This window comes from Bombyx mori, chromosome 14 (assembly GCF_030269925.1).
Source record: "Bombyx mori chromosome 14, ASM3026992v2".
Classification (NCBI taxonomy): Eukaryota; Metazoa; Arthropoda; class Insecta; order Lepidoptera; family Bombycidae; genus Bombyx; species Bombyx mori.
The window spans coordinates 8,064,240-8,086,414 of NC_085120.1; the positions used below are offsets into that span (position 1 = coordinate 8,064,240).

The window sequence follows — 22,175 nt, forward strand, 5'->3', positions numbered from 1 at the left end:
ATTCATTCGGTTAAACGTGTCAGAATGACCCATAGTAAAAAAATAGTGCAACCAATTTCGTATTATAAATACGACAATAATTGCAAAATAAGTTTACAAGGCTCTTTCAACATTTTTTGCTAAATTTAATCTTATAGGGTGCGTTCCACTAAGCGTTCTCAACGAACACACTCACGACCGCAATTTTTCCCGTTCCACTTGCTTGTGAGCGTTACTGTCATAAACTCAAGTGGAATGGATTAAAGAGCGTTTTGAGCGTGGAGATAAATAATACAAAGGGTGAGTTAACAAAAAGATTTAAGAGGTTAGGTTATACGAGGGCGGCACTGAAAATTTCGGGAATTAACGAAGTGACACAACATTACTATTTAAAATTGTATTTATTGCTTTTCGAAGTATTCTCCGTGAAATTTGACACATTTTTCCATACGATGAAACCAATCATTGAAGCAACCATTCCATTCCGAAGTTGGGGTCTCCAAAATGGCCGTTTTGTAGGCGTCCACAGCTTCTTCAGGTGATGAAAATCTCTGTCCACGCAATTTATTCTTTATTTTAGGGAAAGTATAGAAATCATTAGGGCTTAGGTCGGGGTTGTACGGCGGATGGTCCAATAATTCTATGTTTTCTTGCTCTAAAAACTCTTTTGTTTTCTGCGCGGTGTGAGAACTCGCATTGTCGTGATGGAGGATGATGCGGCGGTTGCAGTTCTCTTTACGGAGTTCAGAAACGACCTGTGGCAAACAAATGCTAGCATACCATTCTGCATTAACCGTTCTTTGTCCCTCAAGAGGAATAGTCGTAACATGGCCGGTTTTGGAGACAAACGTGGCCACCATTTTTTTTGCAACACTCCGTGAACGAACAATTTTTGTTGGCTTTAACTCATTTGCGAACACCCAAACTCGTGACTGGTTTTTTGTTTCGGGTTCGTACGCGTATATCCAGGATTCGTCACCTGATACAATGTTGTATACAGCATTTGAGGATCCTGCGTGGAATCTTTCGAGAGTTCTGACGCACCAAGTAACGCGAGCCGCTTTTTGCTCTTCACAGAGCGAATGCAGTATCCATCGTGAAAACAACTTTTTTACACCTAATTGTTCATGCAAGATTATTTGTATTTGACTCATGCCAATGTCTAAAGTTGCCTGAATTTCGCGGTATGTCACATGTCGATCTTCCTCAATCAGCTTACGCACAGCATCAACGTTTTCTTGGGTGACTGCAGTTTTTGGACGACCTTGACGGGGATCATCACTGAGTTTGACACGTCCACGTTGAAACTCAGCAAACCAGCGATAAATTGTGGTTTTGGATGGGGTTTCATCACCAAATGCAGAAATCATCCGGTCAACACACTGTTTTTGTGTTAAACCACTTCGAAAGTCATAATAAATCATCGCTCTTGAATTTTCTCGAGTCAATTCCATTTTCTCAACGACTAAACAAGTTTGACAAAACCTCGTGACAAGACCGAGAATCTTTTTTTAAATAAATAAATGGTATTCGATTTTTAAAACCAAGGAGTTTTCAATTAAAAAGATTTTAATATGACAGGAACAGTGGAAATATTCCATTCCCGATACTTTTAGTGCAGCCTAGTAATCTGTAAGCCTTGAAAATAAACTTAATTAATTATTGTTTAAATCGATTTATATTGAAAAAAAATATAATTTAATTTTTTATATTTAATATTAGTGGTGTATTTAATTAATTTACTTTCAAATGTAATTAAAATGTCTTTTGCGGTGGCACTTGGATATTTGGTAAGAGGTCGCAATAATGCTCCAGATAGTATCTCTTTCCGCATGAAATAACGTAAGCTTAACGGTCGCCATTTTTTATGCTTTGAGTTTTGAAAACGCCGCTAATTTTCTCAACGATCACTTCGATCCACCTTTTTAGATAGATCCTCGTGATCTTCGCGTGAGCGTAAGTTATGACGTCATAAGTGACGTTTTCGCCGCGACCACAACGACCGCGGTCGTTATGTGGAACGACTAAAGGAGCATTTCGATCGTTGTGGGTGCTTAGTGGAACGCAACCATCATGTTACTTTTCACAAGTATTGCAAAGACAAAAGAAGCTATTTGATAAATATTTGAAGCAATATAACTTAAACCGTGGCTGTTTGGTGGAGAAAAAGTATTAAGGGTGCGTTCCACTAAGCGTTCACAACCATCACGCTCACGACCCCAATTTTTCCCGTTCCACTTCCTTGTGAGCGTTACTGTCGTAAACTCAAGTGGAATGGATTTATAGAGCGTTTTGAATGTGGAGGTAAATAATACAAACGGCGAGTTAATAAAAAGCTTTAAGAGGTTAGGTTATAATCTGTAAGCCTTGAAAATAAACTTATTGATGTGCCTTCGGAAAACATACAGCATTGTATTATGAAGAAGCAGTGTGTACTTAGCTTAAATTCCTTGTCTATGTCCAACCATAGACAGTCAATTTAGTTCCATCTTTAGCCGCTAGGTGCTGCCAGCAAGTATAAAGGAAGCGTAGCCATCTTTGATCTTCATAGCGTTGTGTACTTTCGTACTGTGAAGTCGCAAATCTACAAATATTTATTCGACTTTTTATTAATTGCAAAAAATATTTATTTTGTGTATCTATGAGTGTTATTTTGCAATCATTACGAGTATTATTTACCAATCCTATCATGGGACGCCATGAATCACGCGTCATCTGTTGGAGGTGATGTTGAGTAAAGCTCCATAATTTCCGAGAGGGAAGATGTCCAGGCGAGACGCGATGGAGACGCCTCGCGTTCGAACAGCTCGTCAAGCGAAAAAGAACAAAAGGAGTCTCTGTGTAAGAAACGACGGGATTCAAAGGTAACGGTCGATCTTCGAATCGGCTCGTTATCCCACCAGGTCAGTGACGTTGTAAATCTAATAATGCATCAACTGTGTGTAACAATTGAATGTAACGAAAATTGTTGTAAACAAATTAATCTCGTCAATACGGAAATTTTGACAAAAACACAACAGATTTAAACTAATAATCTTTGTAACATAATTACTGAAAACTTTGGCAAATCGTCTCCGTCGTACAAGTTACCCGTAAAAGCATTTTAAATTGTATACGGAAAAAAGGGCCGTATGGATAGAAATAAGACGTCAAAGTTTAATTTCCGTGGTCTCTAACAAAGTATCCTGTTGCCAACGCACCACTCATTGAGGAATTTTTGTTTGATAATACTAAATTGAAATCTATTCAGTCCCTCGGAGGGCTACAATCCTATTTGTCACGACCTCGTACAAAAGGCAAGCCAAACATTATAAACAATCATAGTCCGTAACATCTGGCACAATCCAGAGGGGGGCAATTGAAGACACCGACGGGAGGCACTGAGTGCCACCAAAATTGTAATAATTTGTAAACCATGTATGGTTACCAAATACCGTAAAAACAAACAAAACAAAAAAAAAAAAAAAAACCTTTTTCTGCGGAAGAAAAGCGACGGATCAATGCGTCCAATTTTCGATCTTCGAGAGTCGAACAAGGTCGTAAAGATAAAACACCTAACTGTTTTCGGACACCTCGGTACCAAACTTTCTCCACCCAGGGGACTGGATGATAGAATTGAACATTTCTCAGGAATATTTTTCTAGTATCAGTCGCAAAATTTCCTCGATACTTCTTGAGGATCAGTACCTTCAGGAAGGAATCGGTACCTTCTTAGGAGTTAGTATGAAATGACATGCCTACCCTTCGGTCTGGCTTCAGAGCCACACCTTTTTGCTTCTATAACATGCGGGTCGCAGAGACCTTGCGTGCAAAGGGAACTCGAGTGCTAGTGTCTACCTAGACGACTTCCTTTTGGTCGACCAAGACAAATCCAAGTTGAAACTTCAGGCTGCAGAAGCTGTGAAGCTTTTGGATTAACCTTTTTTGCTTCCATAACATGCTGGGTCGCAGAGACCTTGCGTGCAAAAGGAACTCGAGTGCTAGTCTACCTAGACGACTTCCTTTTGGTCGACCAAAACAAATCCAAGTTGAAACTTCAGGCTGCAGAAACTGTGAAGCTTTTGGATTATCTGGGCTGGCATGTCAATTTCCATTATATAGGGTGCTCGGTCGCTCGGTCGCGGAAATATTGCGTGCAAAGTCGAGTGCTAGCTTACCTATACGACTTAATCTTGTTTCACCAAGACAAATAAACGTTTTTGTTCCCATAGCATGCTCGGTCGCGGAGACCTTGCGTACATAGGGAAGTCAAATGTTAACGTACCTACGCGACTTTCTCTTGGTCCTTGAAGACAAATACAGCTTTTTGCTTCCATAGCATGCTCGGTCGCGGAGGCATTGCGTGCAAAATCGAAGTGCTAGCTTATCTACACGACTTGATCTTGTTTCACCAAGACAAATAAACGTTTTTGCTCCCATAGCATGCCCGGTCGCGAAGACCTTACGTACATAGGGAAGTCAAATGTTAACCTACCTACGCGACTTTTTCTTGGTCCATGAAGACAAATACACCTTTTTTGCTTGCATAGCATGCTCGGTCGCGGAGACATTGCGTGCAAAGGGATGTTGAGTGTAATCCCACCTACGCAAATCCCACCTGGTTCATCAAAAGAAGTCCAAGTTGAGTCTTCAGGCCACATAAGCTGTAAAGCTCTTGGATTATTTGGGCTGCCAAGTCAGCCTTACAAAAAATCAATTAGTACACTGGTTCAAGAGATGACATGTCTAGGGATTCGATGGAAAATTGCGAGAAATAAAGTGGCCACTCAACAACATCCTAGCTCAAACTCTGACGGAATTACATCAATCTATGCTAACTTGCAAATTTTCTTGCGAAGTTTCAAGAAAAAACACCCCCGTAAAAAACAGGCCATCCTGCATGTGTTAACAATTAAATGCAGTGCTGACGCGGAGCCACATGTCAGACATTGCCGATGCACAAAACCAACCATTTCCTGGCAACGGAAGCTTCGGACATGTGTAGGGGTTACAAATGCAGTGCTGACGCGGAGCCACATGTCAAACATTGCCGAGACACAAAACCAACCATTTCCTGGCAACGGAAGCTTCGGACATGGGTAGGGGTTACAATTAGACAAAATATTAACGTCCTGTCTATGGTCAGCTCAACAACAGGAACTGTTCACCCACAAAAGAGCTATTTGCAACGGTAGTGACAATCAAAATGAATCTGAAAGTATTTCACTAGCGTTGACCTTTCGATTTTTAAACCTTTTTTTTTTTTTTTTTTTTTTTTTTTCGGGTAGAGGGCCGAACCTCCTACGAGGTCCCCGCGCAAAAGGGGCGCGCGGGGTATGTGAGACTCAACGATCTGCATGGTGTTGTGAGCAGACCGCGGGCCCAAGGATTTTAGAGCCCACCCACTAAACGACTCCTCTGCACTCTTACACCCGACGTCCGATCCCCTCCGAGGTCAGAACCCGGATGAGGTAGGGGGGCTACCGCGGTCAACACTACAACCAGACGGCGCGGCTCACCCCAAGGACGCCCAGCCGACGGAGCCTTCGAGGCGAATCGAAGGCTCTGAAACGTCGGCCGTCTCGGTACGGCAATCGATTTTTAAACCTAAGCGATAAGTTCAAGATAACTGTCAGCTTATAATCTCTCGGGGAGATACAACATCGTAGCCGACAGGCTATCACGAGGAAATCAACCTGCGAAATGGCACTTTTTACCACAAGTGACCACAAAAGTTTTTCGAAAGTGGGATCATCCGGATATAAACCCATTCGCCGACCAAGATTGGACCTTCAGCATACCGTAGAGGATGCAACTAGCATGGAGAATTCCTCCTCTCAACCTTCTCCCCAGAGTACTGACTCACTTCAACAGTGTCTAGGGAACCTACCTGGTAGTGTTCCCAGACTGAACGAAAGCATTTGGGTTTCCAAGCCCTCAGATCCCGAACGCTAGATAACTCGCACGAAATCCAAAACCTTCCTCCTCCACAGGTTAAACATTAACCCTGAAAGCTTAGAGAGGGGGGGGGAGGTTGTACAAATAATAGACTAGTCTACACAGGAGAAGACTTATTGAAAATTAGCTGGTGTCAATCCACTTTGTCAGCATACTTACCAGCAACTAGAAGATGGTGCATATGGTGCTACAGTTTTAAAATAGATCCTAAGTCTGCAGATGTTGCCAAATTCTTTCTTCTTTTCCAAAAAGAAAATTTTGCTTATAAAACAATCCTTCTGCATCATAAAGCAGCGCTGTCGACTTTCTGTGGGCGAAATACATGTAGGACAGCAAACATTCTCAAGCTCTCTAATAAAAATTGCTATTCTAAAAAAGCCATCGGAATAGCTAAACAAAATTCAACTACTTATTACAATTTTACTAAGTGTAGTCCCATTCACATGAGATCCGAAAATAGTTCTAAATTGGTTTTCTTCAAACCCAGCCACCAGATCACGCCTCAATGTAGCTTGAAGGACACCAACAACCATGTTGCTGGCTACTGGACGCAGAGTTAATGACCTTACTTTGCTCAACATTTCTAAAGAAAGTTTAAGACAGTTTCTTTGATAACAGAGAAAAAATCTTTCTGATACCAGTCTTTGGGTCTAAAATTGAAATCCATTTTCGTCAATAATCTGCATAAGTGCTTTCTAAACATGAAACTAAAGACATGCCCAGTAAGATTCGTAAGGACTTTTTTTCTAACTATGTGTGTTGTCACAAAAGCGGCATCCCGTACTGTAATTTGAAACTGGTCTTCGTTCAACCTTACGAGGTAATGGCATCAACGCATCTCTAAGGAGTTGTAGATCAGCAGTAGCCTCTGAGATGGATTGATAATGAACCAATGGACGAAATACTTTCTAGAGGCAATTCCAAATCATCCAAACATTTACAATAATTATTGCCGAATAATAGAGCTTCCTAAAGATCCTCACGATTCTATTTTTCAAAACATTTACTCCTACATGATGTATATACATCATTTATACAATTTATACATTTTCTTGTATATACAAGATAAAATGTTTATTACAAACTTATAAATATTTTTTAATTGTTGAATTAACATGGAAGTTAACAACTGTGTTTTTTCGATTTAATAATTATATAAATTATGAACATTATCATTGCGCTTCATAATTTTATTATGGCTTTACCTATTTCATCATAGCGTTGTGCTTAATAATTTCACCAGCAGATAACAAACACGTCTTCATAATACAATGCTGTATGTTTTCCGAAGGCACATCAATATTACGGTTTTACATAACAATAAAACCGATATTATGTGCCGAGAAGGAAAACATACAGCATTGCAGGAAGTTCTTCCTGGTGAAGACTATGAAGATCAAAGATGGCTGCGCTTCCTTTATACTTGCTGGCAGCACCTAGCGGCTAAAGATGGAACTAAATTGACTGTCTATGGTTGGACATAGACAAGGAATTTAAGCTAAGTACACACTGCTTCTTCATAATACAATGCTGTATGTTTTCCTTCTCGGCACATAATATCGGTTTTATTGTTATGTAAAACCGTAATATTTAATTATTGTTTAAATCGATTTATATTGAAAACATTTTAAATATATATTTGTAGTCGTCGTGGCCTAAAGGATAAGACGTCCGGTGCATTCGTGTGTAGCGATGCACCGGTGTTCGAATCCCGCAAGCGGGTACCAATTTTTCTAATGAAATACGTACTCAACAAATGTTCACGATTGACTTCTACGGTGAAGGAATAACATTGTGTAATAAAAATCAAACCCGCAAAATTATAATTTGCGTAATCACTGGTGGTAGAACCTCTTGGGAGTCCGCACGGGTAGGTACCACCACCCCGCCTATTTCCGCCGTGAAGCAGTAATGCGTTTCGGTTCGAAGGGGGTGCGGTAGCCGTTGTAACTATACTGAGACCTTGGAACTTGTATCTCGAGGTGGGTGGCGCGTTTACGTTGTAGATGTCTATGGGCTCCAGTAACCACTTAACACCAGGTGGGCTGTGAGCTCGTCCACCCATCTAAGCAATAAAAAAAATAAAAAATACAAAATTTAATCTTTTATATTTAATATTAGTGGTGTATTTAATTAATTTACGTTCAAGTGTAATTAAAATGTCTTTTGCGGCGGCACTTGTATATTTGCTAAGAGGTCGCAATAATGCTCCAGATAGTATCTCTTTCCACATAAAATAACGTAAGCTTAACGGTCGCCATTTTGGATACTATGAATTTTGAAAACGCCGCTAATTTTCTCAACGATCACTTCGACCCACCTTTTTAGATGGGTCGTCGTGGGCTTCGCGTGAGCGTAAGTCATGACGTCATAAGTGACAGTTTCGCTGCGACCACAACGACCGCGGTCCTTATGTGGAACGACTAAAGGAGTATTTTGATCGTTGTGGGCGCTTAGTGGAAAGGGCAGCGCACTCATTTGGTAAGGTCAGTATTACTACGTTTACTTCCAACACAAATTTGTATATTTTGGTATGTGGCCAGCTTAATTTTTACTTTGATTTAGTAGCGGTACCTTGTGTAAGACATAATTTAAGAGCGGCAGAAGAATAATTACTTAATTATGTTCAAGTATTTAATCTAAAACAATTTACTTGAGAAAAAATTCTTTGGCAAATCCTAATAAAACCCTATTTACAGTTTTCGACTGGACTTTGAGGGAAATCTTGTAAAAGAGAATTAATTGTACGGTGTGAAACGCTGATTTTCCTGTTAAAAATTTTTAATCAATAGTACTACTCTGTTAACATTATGTGTATAATCTATGCTGTTAAGTCAACTGTCAGTCAAAACTGGAAGTTTGTGATAAAAGTGTGTTTTGCTGTTACTTGTTACACATTCAATATTAAAAATAAATCGCTTTAAACAACAATACATAATTCCATCACTTACATAATTAAATAACTTAATTTCAATTTACAACACCGTTATTGACGGCATTCGAAGAAAGTGATTTCGCTGAACGTCGGCTTCTAACAAATTTGGTCTCAAATAAGCCGATGAACATTTTACCGCTACAATGACTGAAAAAATGTCCAAATTTCAAATAAATACCAAATCCAAGACTTATTTGAAGGACAAGGAGGCCTTCCTGAAGGATTTAAGACAGTTCAATGAAAGTAAAAAGTAAGTATAAACATTAAATGCTAGCCCACTCAGTGCTAGATTTTAGTGCTATTAATACTCACAAACACACTGAACACTGAAATTCAAAATAATGTTTTCTCAATGAAAACATTGCAACATGGTATGTTTTATGACATAGGAAATTTAGGCGAAGAAAAAACACATATGAGTACTTTCATGCACAATAATAATTTTTGTGCTCCTATTTTATAGTTGTTATAAAAAAATGTACAGAATTGAGTGAATTTTGATTTTATAACTCATCATTTAAAAAATAACCATAAATGTCAAGTTTTGGATTATTTTAGATGTTAGATTTTGTATATGATAATGCTATTTACTGAATATACCAGGAAACTGTATTTTTGCACATACCAATTCTGCTTAAACTAATTATTAAGTCCTTAAGTTAATTTAGGAAATAAAATTGTGACTTATATTCACTGCATGGTTTTGAGATAAGGCTGTATTAAAGCTCATTGTTACCTGCACTATATTAAAAATTGGGCAAACAATGACAAAGAAACAGTGGTAAATAAATAAAAAATTATATAGTACATACAGTCAAAATCTGTTATAACGACATCGAAGGGACTGCTCATATTCAGTCGTAAAAACCGATAGTCGTAACAACCGGTGATGTTTAATGTGTATCGTGCAAGTACAAACAAATCAATAGGGAATTATTGGAAAAATATATTTACATAATACGCAATTTTTCTTCAATATTAATTTGTTTTCTTTTTCTTTGCGACATTTTGAAAGTTTCACGAATAACTCCACAAAGTTTTGGTGCGTCTTGTGTATAGATAAGTAATAAACTAACTGAAGAGATATGAAGAAGCGGTCTTTGACTCTACTGCATGCACGTGTTTTGTTTCTAAGAATTAGAAAAGACCCTACACCAAACTAAATCCTATTGTTTTCTTTCCTGATTTTAATAGCCATTGAAGACAAAAGTGGATACCTATTCAAATTGTTTACAATACAGCTTAGTCGGTCGTTCTAACAGATCTAATTCTCCGAAATATTAGTTAAATGTGGTCGTTCTATGAGGTATGTCGTTATAAGCAATGTCGTATAAAGCAATGTTTTTAATAAGGCGGTCATATAGCATTCAGCCGGGACCTTTGTTCTAGGTTATTATAACCGGCATGTTGTTCTAACCGATGTCGCAGTAAACGGTTTTGACTGTATTTATCTTTTTTTTTAGTTCACCATGTCTTTATCTTTTACAAAATTGTTAGAATCATTTGGGAATTCATATTATCTAGTTATCTGGAGACCGCCCATTAAATGTAAATTCGAACTTGAAAATAGAATTTGAATAAACAGTCGATAATTAATGAAAATACTTATGTTTTTAGCATTGTGACAAAACCGGCATACGTGAATGGTATTGAGATTGATTTGTATCACTTCTACACATTGGTCCAACAAAGAGGAGGTATTGGGAAGGTTAGTATTAATTATGTTACATGAAGTCGTAGCGTAAATGATTAAGACACCCAATGCTTTCATATCAAGCAATATGTGCCTATGTTCAAACCCACAGAAAGGTACCAACTTTTTAATGATATATCTACTTAATAAATGTTCATAAATGAGCTCCACAGTGAAGAAGACTTTGTGTAAAAATCAAACTCACAATAATTCACAATTGGTAGAAGCCATTTTGTGAGTCCCCACTGGTAGGCACCAACACTGGGAAATCTGTTTACGGATACCCGGTCGAGTGGGGTAACAGACAATGAAGCAGTATTGGGTTTTAGTTTGATGGGTGGGACAGTTGTTGTATTGTAAAAACTGAGACTTTAAACTCATGTCTCAAGGTGGATGGTAGCATTTGCATTGTTGATGTGTATGGGCTCTGTTAACTGGTCCACACCAGTTGAGCAGTGAGCTCACACATATATCTAAGCAGTAAAAAAGCCATTATTTTTCTTTATTACTTTTACCTAGATGTTAAATTTATTAAAATACATTATTGAGTCACACAGTTGGTCGTTAACCTGTTACTTAGTAGTAGGTTAATCAAAATGTTAATGGCTGGAAAACTAAAATTGCACATAGAAAATGTGTGCAGTACTGAGGCTGTATTTGCACACTATTTATTTAGGTCTGTCTTCTTCTTCTGTATATACTTTTTGTGCATATGTAAATCTGCACACGTAGATATTATGCATATTTTCAATGTGAAGCTCATTCTTTGTAGTCTGAAGAACGGGACAGCTATTAAACGTACCTGTAAGTCTCAAAATAGATGGTAGTGTTTATTTCGTTGTCTCTATGGGCAGCTTTAAAAATTGCACTAGTTCATATACATATGCCATGTTAGATTCTCCTTTATTAATATCTCTAATTTCTGTTTTTTTTTTTTGATAAAGTTCTGTTTTTTCTAACTGTAAGCAATCTTCAATATAATTCAATATCAAATGTAATAATCTTTTCATCTTATGTTTTTACCTTGCCTTCATTTCCTGCATTATGTACTGAAGCCAACATTTTATCATTAATTCATTCAAATAATTTAAATTGTTAGGTAAATCAAAATGATACATGGGAGTCTTTCCTGAGACCTTTGCGATTGCCTCATCCATGTATCAATGGATCAACACTACTGCGAAGGATTTATTCGTCTCATTTGGAAAAGTAAGTTGACAAAAATTTTAGGCAAATGTAAACAATAATTGGTTAAAAGCTTTCAATAATTTAAATTAAGAATAAATGTGTACATATCACTATATTTGTTGGATATTGATTGAACATTACTAAATGTAAACAATAACTTATAAAACAAATAAATCAAAAACTATAAAATAAATAGGAAGTTTATTTATGAAATTTAAGGGCTTCTTTACAATTGAAGAACAAGTAAATGATAATTTCAAGACTTTCACAATTACTTAATGTCCAAACATGACTGTAAATTTTTTGATATTTCATATATTTATTTAAAATAATCTTGAACTCATGGGGTGCAGGTATTTAAGGCAGGTGCATATTACACAATAATATTATGTTGAATTTATTGTTATGGTATATTGTTTTTATCAGATATGAACGAGCGAAAGGACCACCAGGGCGTGATGATGATAACGACCTGGACGACGACCCCAGGCGAGGGAGAGGCAGTGGTATGCCCAGGATTACTACTTTCGGAGGCGGTACTTATGTCTCAGGTATAATGCTCATAAGCAAGATACATTTATATTGCGAATTTTCGGTGCTGTGGAGGTGTTGAGATCTTGAGTGAATGTAACTTTTAGTTTACTCATCAGCAAACAATGTAGAGTGACAATATTCATTTGACAAGGCATGATTCAAAGTTTTATGAAATTGCAATGTAAAGTAGGCAGCAACATGGCTGTGCCCTTGGCGTTGCTGACGGCCATGAACGATGGTAATCACTTACTATCAGGTGAGCCGTACGCTCGTCTTCCCACAAAGGCAATAAACAAAAGGTAAACATCAGTAACGTGACACTGGCATCTTCTACACTCTTTCATAAATATATAAAAGTAATTCGTGTTAGTTACACTATTTATAACTCAAGAACGACTGTACTGATTTGGCTGAAAATTGGTGGGGAGGTAGCTTAGAACCAGGAGAAGGACATAGAATACTTTATCCGTCTTGCAATCGTCATGTCCATAAACAAATCACAAGGCCAATCCTTAAAAGCTTATGGTCTGAATCTAGAAAATCCATGTTTTTCCCATGGTCAATTATATGTGTCATGTTCACGGGTCAGAAGACCATCTCTGTTATTTGTTCTTGCACCTAATAATAAAACGAAAAATATCGTCTATCACAAGGTACTTCACTTAAAAGTGGAACCCGTGCACTAAAATACATGGCCAATAAAAAATCATTAAAATACTTGCTTTTTTAATTTACATTATTATCCAAATAAAAAATTGACCATGATAAAATTAAAAGTCTGCTCATTTATTGCCTCTAAGGCGGAACAAAGTTCGCTGGGTCAGCTAGTTTTAAATAAAGAGATTAAATGTAAGTACCTACATGAAAAAGATCGCTTAGTTAGTCTAAAGTCAAGGTTTCAAGATTAGGTTCCTGTTTTGTGAGAGATGTAAGCTGTTTTTCACTGTATTCCCTCATGTCTCGCATTTAAGTTAAATGTGGAATGTTTAGACCCCGCAGACTTCTCAGAATGGGTTTTGTCTTGCCTTATCAAATAGTTTTGGTTTTAATCTTTATAACTAATATTATAAAGCTGAAGAGTTTGTTTGTTTGAACGCGCTAAGCTCAGGAACTACTCGTTCGATTTGGAAAATTAGTTCAATGTTAGATAGCCCATTTATTGAGGAAGGCTATAAGCCATATTTACCATCACGCTAAGATCAATACAAACGGAGCACCAATAAAGAATGTTTCAAAATCGTTTTTTTTCCCTTTTTCACTTTTAATGTTTGACAGAATTGTTCCCCTTTAAAAGATCTAAAAAAAATCCGAGACAGCATATTTTATGTCTATGTGTTAAGGTTGGCTCATTATAACGTTTCTTATGCTAACCAAATTTGTTCTAAAATAAAAGCATTATTTCTGAACGTGTTTACTTACTGGTGGTAGGACCTTTTGTGAGTCCGCGCGGGTAGGTACCACCACCCTGCCTGTTTCTGCCGTGAAGCAGTAATGCGTTTTGGTTTGAAGGGTGGGGCAGCCGTTGTAACTATACTGAGACCATAGAACATATATCACAAGGTGGGTGGCGCATTTACGTTGTGGATGTCTTTAGGCTCCAGTAACCACTTAACACCAGGTGGGCTGTGAGCACGTCCACCCATCTAAGCAATAGAAAAAAAAGGTGTTCTTATAGAGGTGATATTGAATAAATGAAGTCGCGGGTAAAATTTAGCGTTATGCCAAAGTATCTATTCCACGCGGACGAAGTCGCGGGCAAAAGCTAGTCTTAATTATATTATGTTGTAACAAAATTGTGTATATGCCGACAGCATCAGGAGAGGCTCTGCGTCCGGCGCCGCGCGTGGCCGCTCCGTACGAGCGCTTGGCCCTCTCGCTGTTGTCTCCGATGCCGAACGAACAAGACTTCGCCGTCAACGTGTGCACGGTGCTGGCCGCGGACCATTCGAACCGCCTACCGCTGGGCACCACCCCGCACATACTAGACTTCCTACTGGCTCATGCCGGTGTTTACAATCATTGTGAGTATGAGATTTTGTCTTGAGGTCGTTTTTTATTATTTTTTGGTGATATTACTCTAAGGACATGCATGTGTTTAACGCGAAACATACAACCATAACGGGTCAAATGATCCGTTTTGAACTTTTGCATTTGTAAATGCACGTATCGTCTTATTGCTTTTGCACATTTGACTTCATGACTTTTTCTTCTCAATTAATCTACAGTTATTATACTTTTTTTTTGTTTTGTTTATTTTGAGTAATACTTGTCGTATACCGTTATCTACTCGCTATGGTAGAAAAATACTAATCATACCAACACTTACTGGTAAGTATATGATTAGTATTTTTCTTACTTACCAGTAAGTGTTGGTATGATTAGTATTAATTAGATCACATTTGTATTGTACAGGACTACAAAGTCAGCTTTTAAAACAATTATGTCAACAACGGTGTTGGCATAATGTATTTAATTATAAATGAAATATATTGTAAGGAAACTTACAGGGCATCTTAGATTAAGTAGTTATTGCTTAGGCCATGGACTTGTTCAATCATCTATGCAATATAAGAAAATTTAGGGACGCTAAGTTAATGACTAAGTACATTAACTAACTAAGTAACTAAATTACAATACATGGATGTGATAATGTTAATGTAAAGTGAATAATCAAGTTTTGACTTCTAACATAACACGGCTGTAACACCACATGGTATTAAGGCTTACATTTTTTATAAAATAAGAGGTCCCGCAGTAGTCGAAATTTGACTATAATTAATTAGAATTGTAAGTGTGTACATTATTATGATTGTATTTTCAACGCCAAGACTACACTATAGAAAAATATTAATAAAGACAAACAATATTTAATCCATTCTCAATTTGACCACAGACGTCAAGAACAAAAATTTGACAATAAATAAATAGTATGCATGCGTGTGTGTGTCAAATACATGGTATGTGTGTAATGTTTTCTTTATTGATTTAATGTATCTTTTATGCATTCTTTTAAAAAAATATTAGCATTGTGCACTTCTTCTCTATATTCTCTATAAGTGTGGAAAATTTCATACTCCTCCGTCCGCGCAATTTTCGTAAAAAGGGATACAAAGTTTTTCCTTCACGTATTAATATATAGATAATGTTATTGTGAATTTCAACAACAGCAAGTCTCCGTGACACGATTGGACGGTCGTACTACGAAGCCCGAGGCCGAGCCCCGGACCAGTTCTGGAGCATGCGGGCCGGGGGCGGAGGCGCCAGGGAGCTGGCCGACGAGACCAAGTTCATGCAGCCGGGCGTTGAACAACCCGAGCTGATGGTCCAGGCTTTGGCGGCCCAGAACTCGTTGAACGACTGCCTCATGACCGGCGACGATGAGGAGGATGCCGTCGAGAAAATTGTTGAAGAGGTATGTATGGCATTCATAAGACCGGTTCTCGGCGAGTAAATGAACCCACATTCCTAAGTAATCTCTCTCGTCAATGATTAAAGTAAATTATGTACAATCTGTGGGCTTCTTTTATGTTGTTGTTTAGCCTTAAATTAATAAAACGTAGGATATGAGATTTCCTAGCTCCTTATCACGTTATTACTTAACTATGTCTCGTATGCAGATTGTAATTTTCTAGTTATTAGTGGTACAGCGTCTTGTGGAGATCGCACGGACAAGTACCATCACTCTGCCTATTTCTGCGGTGAAACATTATTGCGTTTTGATTTGAAGAGTGGAGCCCCACAGACACAGCCCACTGAGTTTCTCGCCGGATCTTCTCAGTGGGTCGCGTTTCCGATCCGGTGGTAGATTCTGCGAAGCACGGCTCTTGCTAGGGTTCGTGTTAGCAACGTCGTCAGGTTTGAGACCCGTGAGAGCTCATCTACTAGTTAAGGTTACGCTCTCAAGGCCATCAGTTTAGTAGGAAAAAAAGTATTTGAAATCACAGGCACATTATTAAAACGACAGGTCTCACAGACGAGTATGCAGAGAAGGGCTGAGCAGACTGATGTTGATATAAAACGCCTTGAAGAATTATAGCTTAAGACTTATGTACGTTTTAGGCTCTCCAACAAGAGGCTCTAGAAGATTGGGTGGCGGAGCCGTCGGAGGAGAATCAGCTGTTCGCTCCGGAGTTGCCCGGTGGGGCGGCCTGTGTGTACACGCAGCGGGTACTGCAAGTAGCTTCCATTGTCCGCTCCTTGTCCTTCCACGAAGAGAACGTGCAGTATCTTGCCAAGAACACCACGCTGATAAGGTGAGCTCTGGTTTTTGCAACAGGTGTCGATTTTTTAACGATATAAAGTCGTCGTCGTGGCCTAAAGGATAAGATGTCCTGTGCATTCGCATCGAGCGATGCAACGGTGCTCGAATAAGTGAAAGAGCCGGTGACTGCGAAGGGTCGCTCTACAGTCGGAGCAGACTAATTTATCTGGCGTTTCTGTTCATTGTTTGCCTAATGGGGGAGCTTATGTAATCGCGCAATGTTATAATGGAACGACACGAGGACGTGACGACGTGACCCTCATGACAGTAACCGACAGTATGACAGTATCGAGCGATGCACCGGTGTTCGAATCCCGCCAGCGGGATACCAATTTTTCTACTGAAATACGTATTTAACAAATGTTCACGATTGACTTCCACGGTGAAGGAATAACGTCGTGTAATAAAAATCAAATTCGCAAAATTATAATTTGTGTAATTACTTGTGGTAGGACCTCTTGTGAGTCCGCGCGGGTAGGTACCACCGCTCTGCCTATTTCTGCCGTGTAGTTATGCGTTTTGGTTTGAAGGATGGGGCAGCGGTTGTACTGTAAAAACGGAGACCTTAACTCACATCTCTAGGTAGGTCGCAACGTTTACGTTGTGGATGTATATGGGCTCCGGTAATCATTTAACATCGGATGGGCCATGAGCTCGTCCCCACACCTAAGTAATAAAAAAGCAAAGATTGAATGTATGATGAATCATTTCGACTCTATTGAATGTTTCACATTTATTTTGCAGATTTCTGCTTCTTTGCGCCAACTGTTGGGTCGGCACATTGCGACAGTCTGGGCTGGACACTCTCGGTAATGTGTCCACGGAATTGATAATCAAGGTATGAAATATTTCATAATGAATTGACATATCTATAATATATCTATGTATTAATACAGGAAACAATAACTTTGTACCCCTTTTTACGAAAACTGCGCGGACGGAGGAGTATGAAATTTCCTACACTTATAGAGAATATAGAGAAGGAGGAAGTAGAATTTTATTTTAATTATTTTAGTATTTTTTTAAATTATGCATAAAAATGTATTAAATCAATAAAAAAACATTACACACACTACCATATATTTGACACACACGCGCATGCCTACCATTTGTTTATTCTCAAACTTTTCTTATTGTTTAAAGTCTGTGGTCAAATTGAGAATAGATTAAATATTGTTTGTCTATAGTGTAGTCTTGGCGAAATCTGCAATTATAGAAGTAGTCTTTGACAATAGAATCTCAATAAAGTACAAACTTATAATATCAATTAAATTATAGTGGAATTTCGACGACCGGGGATCACTAAAATTAATTAAAATTGTCGATTAATTCATCAGTTACCATCTTGTTTATGGACGTGTGTAGCTAGTTTTTTAAAGAAAATAAAACTTACTGTAAATAAAATTTGGTCTTTTTCATCATTCATTTACGACCAACAGATAGAATACCTTATAGAGTAGCTTAAATACAATTTCTACGTATGGGGCACGGAAAAAAATACATTATTCGTATAGAGATGAAGTTTATTAATTTAAGTCTTTAACCAATTGGGATGAAATTAAACGAAACAAGATGAGATGGGATGGATTAAAATCTCAGTACAATGATGGTCCTTTATTGGACAGTAGACATTTTCATTCATTTTCCTACATTTGTGCACTTTTATTTTACATGTGCTAATCAGTCAATAAATGACAGTTATTACACGTTTAAAACTTGAAGGAACACTAAATTAACAAAACAAAACAATTCACACGAATACGCTCCGCGCGTTCCCGCCCAAAAAGTCCGGTTATTCGATCTAGTGTCACAGGGTTGCCAGTGCATAAAATAATTATTTAAAAAAATGTGTGAATTCGAATTGCGTGGTGATTTAATGTTTTTTAATATATTCCCTGCATGCACAGGATCCGGCGACTTGTCTGATATCTAGACACGTTCTGTCCACTATACAGTCTGCGTTAGTGTCGCCGGATCGGGCCAGAGTGTTGGCAGCACTTGAACTACTCAATAAGCTTGCACAAAACGAGGCCAACGAGGACGCTTTGCTCAAAGCTTTAGAAACGAAGGTTAGTATTTTATTTATTTATTGCTTAGTTGGGTGGAGGAGGTCACAGCCCACCTGGTGTTAAATGGTTACTGAAGCCCATAGACATCTACAACGTAAATGCGCCACCAAACTTGAGATGTAAGTTTTAAGGTTTCGGTATAGTTACAACGGCTGCCCCGCCTTTCGAACCGAAACGCATTACTGTTTCACGGCCGAGGGTAGTGGTACTTAGCCGCGCGGACTCACCTACCTACCTCCTCCTCCTCGCGTCGTTTTCCTCATCACTGAGGGTCGTGACTCCCCCGTTGCATCAGTTTCTCCCGTACGATTTCCCTCCATCTGCTGCGATCTTTAGCTTCATAAAGGGCATTGTGGAAGTTGATGTTTAGAGAAGATCGTATTTGGGTCCGATCATCTCGTGGGACTGCGTCCTCTGGGACGTACTTACGTTACTGTACGGTACTTACGTCTTACGTTACTGGAGCCCATAGACATCTACAACGTGAATGCGCCATCCACCTTGAGATATAAGTTCTAAGGTCTCCAGTATAGTTACAACGGCGGACTTCCCGTGCGGACTCACCTGCCTACCTAGGGTACAACCAGTGCAAAGGGTTGCACATTCAGACAGCCTCATGTGTCATGTTTCGTCCAGGTGTACTCGGAGGTGTGCTCGCTGCTGACGCTGCGCGACATCATGGTGCTGGTGATGGCGCTGGAGTGCGTGTACGCGCTGACCGGGCTCGGGGACCGCGTGTGCGAGCACGTGGCGCGCGTGCCCGGCCTCCTGCACACGCTCGTGTCCCTCGTCACCGTCGAGGTACGTATTGCCGACTGTGTCGTTGCCAATGTCAACTGTGGGGTCACATGTACATGTAAAAATAATATATCATACTATAACGCATATGGTAAGAATGATCAGGCAGTATAATGATTTGGCTAAATGTCACGTTTTGGAACGATGCGGAGGGGTACCTTTACCTGGAAAAACGTCTGTAACGTAAGATTTTATGTTTGTTATCTCATAACTTTTGACTAGGTGAATCGATTTTGATGACTCTTTTTTTATTAGAAAGCTGATGCTTTCCGTGTGGTCCCATTTAAATTTAGTCCAGTTCTGATAATGGTATCCATGAGAAAACCATATAAACCTTAAATGTGCATTAGGTACATGCGCGACAAAAAGATAAATAATTCAATATTTCGCCAACCGATTTCGATGATTATTGTTTTTAGTGTATATTAATTTGTTTTGGAATAAATTTTTTTATTTTTTTTAATGAATGAAAAAATTATAATAAAAAACGTATACCCGAATAATTATTTTCTTTATATCTCGAATAGAACTTAAAATTAATATACAATAAGGAACTTCGTTCCAATCTGGTGTCCCACGACACCACACATCTTTTTTTTTCATTTAATTATTGCCCTTGTAGGCAGATGAGCACACGGCCCACCTGATGGTGAGTGATTACTGTAATCCATGGACTTCGCAATGGCAGGGGCAAAGCCAAGCCGCTGCCTACAAAATTGCACTGAATTTCGGGATTAGTTTGGAATGGTTCTTGAGTAATGTCTGTACGTTGTCCAGGCCCAAAGCTACGGGCCGCGAGCTTGCATACTGATGCGCGTGGTGGAGACAGTGAGCGGGCCCAGCGCGCTGGCGGCGGTGGCGGAGCGAGACGCGCAGGAGCGACAGCAGACGCAGCAGCCGCAGGTACGTGCCTCCGGGGACTGGGACCCGATAGTTGTTCCGGGTCGTTTAAGAACCAACTGAGCTCTGTCTCTTTTCCGCTAACCAGATTTTGGTATAGATTGATTGCGATGAATGAAAACATTGACGTCATTATCCAAAATGTCAGATTTTAGTGTAGATTGTTTTTGGATGAATTAAAACATCGACGTTATTAATAATAATAAAATAAATAATAATAGTAATTAATAATCAAGCTCCATTAGCAGACCAAAAGCGACAAAGTCTTAAGAAAAGTTAGCGAATAACTCTGCTGTAATTCATTTTGTTTTTATTTTTATTTATTTTTCTCATGACGATCAGTGGTAAGGTAATAAGTGTAAACAAATTATTATTTTATTTGCAATAAGTGTTTTTTCGTTGAAGCCAACCCCGACTACACCGAAACCAGTACAGCAACCAGAGCCAGCGCCGTCCACGACAGTAGCGGCCACCACGACCACGGTGACCACGACTCCAGCACCCTTCTCATCGATACAGCAATCTCACATGCAACAAAGAACTATACAGGTTTGATATCATATATTTTTTTATTTTTTTTATTGCCTAGTTGGGTGGACGACCCACTCTAACCGGCGCCATCTAGGCGAGCTTCGGACAGCCTGCCGACCGAGAGGGCTGGTGGTCGTGGCGCCGACGACCGCCGGCCCGGCGTACCGAGGGGGAGGGTGATGGGAGAGATGTGCTCCGCACTAAACGCTTCACTCTCCCCCCTTTGCCTTTTCATGAGCTCTGTCTCATGCGAGGTTTGGATGTTGGTTGTTGAGCGACAGGAGGTTTTAGTCAGTTCGACTCTGACATACCCCGCCCACCATCCCCAGAGAAGGGCAGAAGTCCGGCGATTTCCGCTTGACAAAAAAAAAAACTACCGGAGCGCATAGACATTTACATCGTAAAGGCCGCCACCCACCTTGAGATAAAAGTTCTAAGGTTTTAGTATAGTTACAACGGCTGCCCCACCCTTCAAACTGAAATGCATTACTGCTTCACGGCAGAAATAGGCCGGATGGTGGTACCTACCCGTGCGGACTCACAAGAGCTCCTATCGTCAGTAAAAAAAACACTTTTTACTAAAAAAATACAAAAACTACTAAAATCGATATCTATACTAATATATAAATCTACAGTCGTTTTTACGGATGTTCCGTTATAACTACTGAACCAAGCATCCGATTGACTTGAAACTTGGTATCCATGTAGAAAATACACTTAATGTACTTAATGGATAGGCTAATATTTATATGAGTGTAGGGCTCCCTAATAATAATGACAATAAATAAAATAATGTTAATTTTGAATGCCCTGCGAAGCGGGCGAGCACGGCTAGTATACTTCTAAAAGTACAAAATTGATAGTAATTTTGTGACGTGACAATAGGAAAATGAAAATTTCGCTCAAGCATGGCTGCGCTCGAGCTACGAGCCGCTGCCGCTGAACGACAACAGCAGCTGCGAGGCGGCCGAGGTGTACCGGCAGTACCTGGCCTGCTGCACCAAGCTCGGCAGGAAGGGAGTCATCGCGCCCGGACACTTCCCCAGACTAGTCAGGTACCGCCCCGCCTCACCCCACCTCACCCCGCCATGTCGACTAATATACGATACAGGGTGTTGCTTTTAATCAAAACTATCGACCGACTTCAAGTTCCACTTGTGGCGGTAGCTAGTACAGAAAACCAGATATTTGACAGATGCGAAATTTGTTTGAGAACAAAAAAAATGTGTGTCACTCGGGGTCTGCCGCGGTAAAGCTATTGCATAGCATTTTTTATTGCAGTTATAATTAGACAATAATAATTTAATATGAAAACAATAATAAAATAAGACCGCGCTTTATTTATAAACA

The 22,175-nt window shown here is 39.3% G+C and overlaps 1 protein-coding gene across 25 annotated transcripts in view; it reads left to right on the top strand.

Moving 5' to 3' along the window:
• Window positions 1–8,755: 8,755 nt before the first annotated feature.
• LOC101738029 (AT-rich interactive domain-containing protein 2) overlaps window positions 8,756–22,175 on the top strand; it is a 49,004-nt gene continuing 35,584 nt past the window's right edge. For all 25 annotated transcript variants that reach the window (XM_038015353.2, XM_062672094.1, XM_062672091.1 and 22 more), the window contains exons 1-13: window positions 8,756–9,101; window positions 10,469–10,559; window positions 11,644–11,753; window positions 12,159–12,283; window positions 14,078–14,287; window positions 15,434–15,678; window positions 16,326–16,519; window positions 17,272–17,365; window positions 18,435–18,596; window positions 19,233–19,397; window positions 20,172–20,297; window positions 20,700–20,843; window positions 21,711–21,880. In XM_038015353.2, the coding sequence (XP_037871281.1) occupies window positions 8,995–9,101; window positions 10,469–10,559; window positions 11,644–11,753; window positions 12,159–12,283; window positions 14,078–14,287; window positions 15,434–15,678; window positions 16,326–16,519; window positions 17,272–17,365; window positions 18,435–18,596; window positions 19,233–19,397; window positions 20,172–20,297; window positions 20,700–20,843; window positions 21,711–21,880 (1,943 nt within the window). In that variant the 5' untranslated portion in view covers window positions 8,756–8,994. The remainder of the gene's footprint in view (window positions 9,102–10,468; window positions 10,560–11,643; window positions 11,754–12,158; window positions 12,284–14,077; window positions 14,288–15,433; window positions 15,679–16,325; window positions 16,520–17,271; window positions 17,366–18,434; window positions 18,597–19,232; window positions 19,398–20,171; window positions 20,298–20,699; window positions 20,844–21,710; window positions 21,881–22,175) is intronic.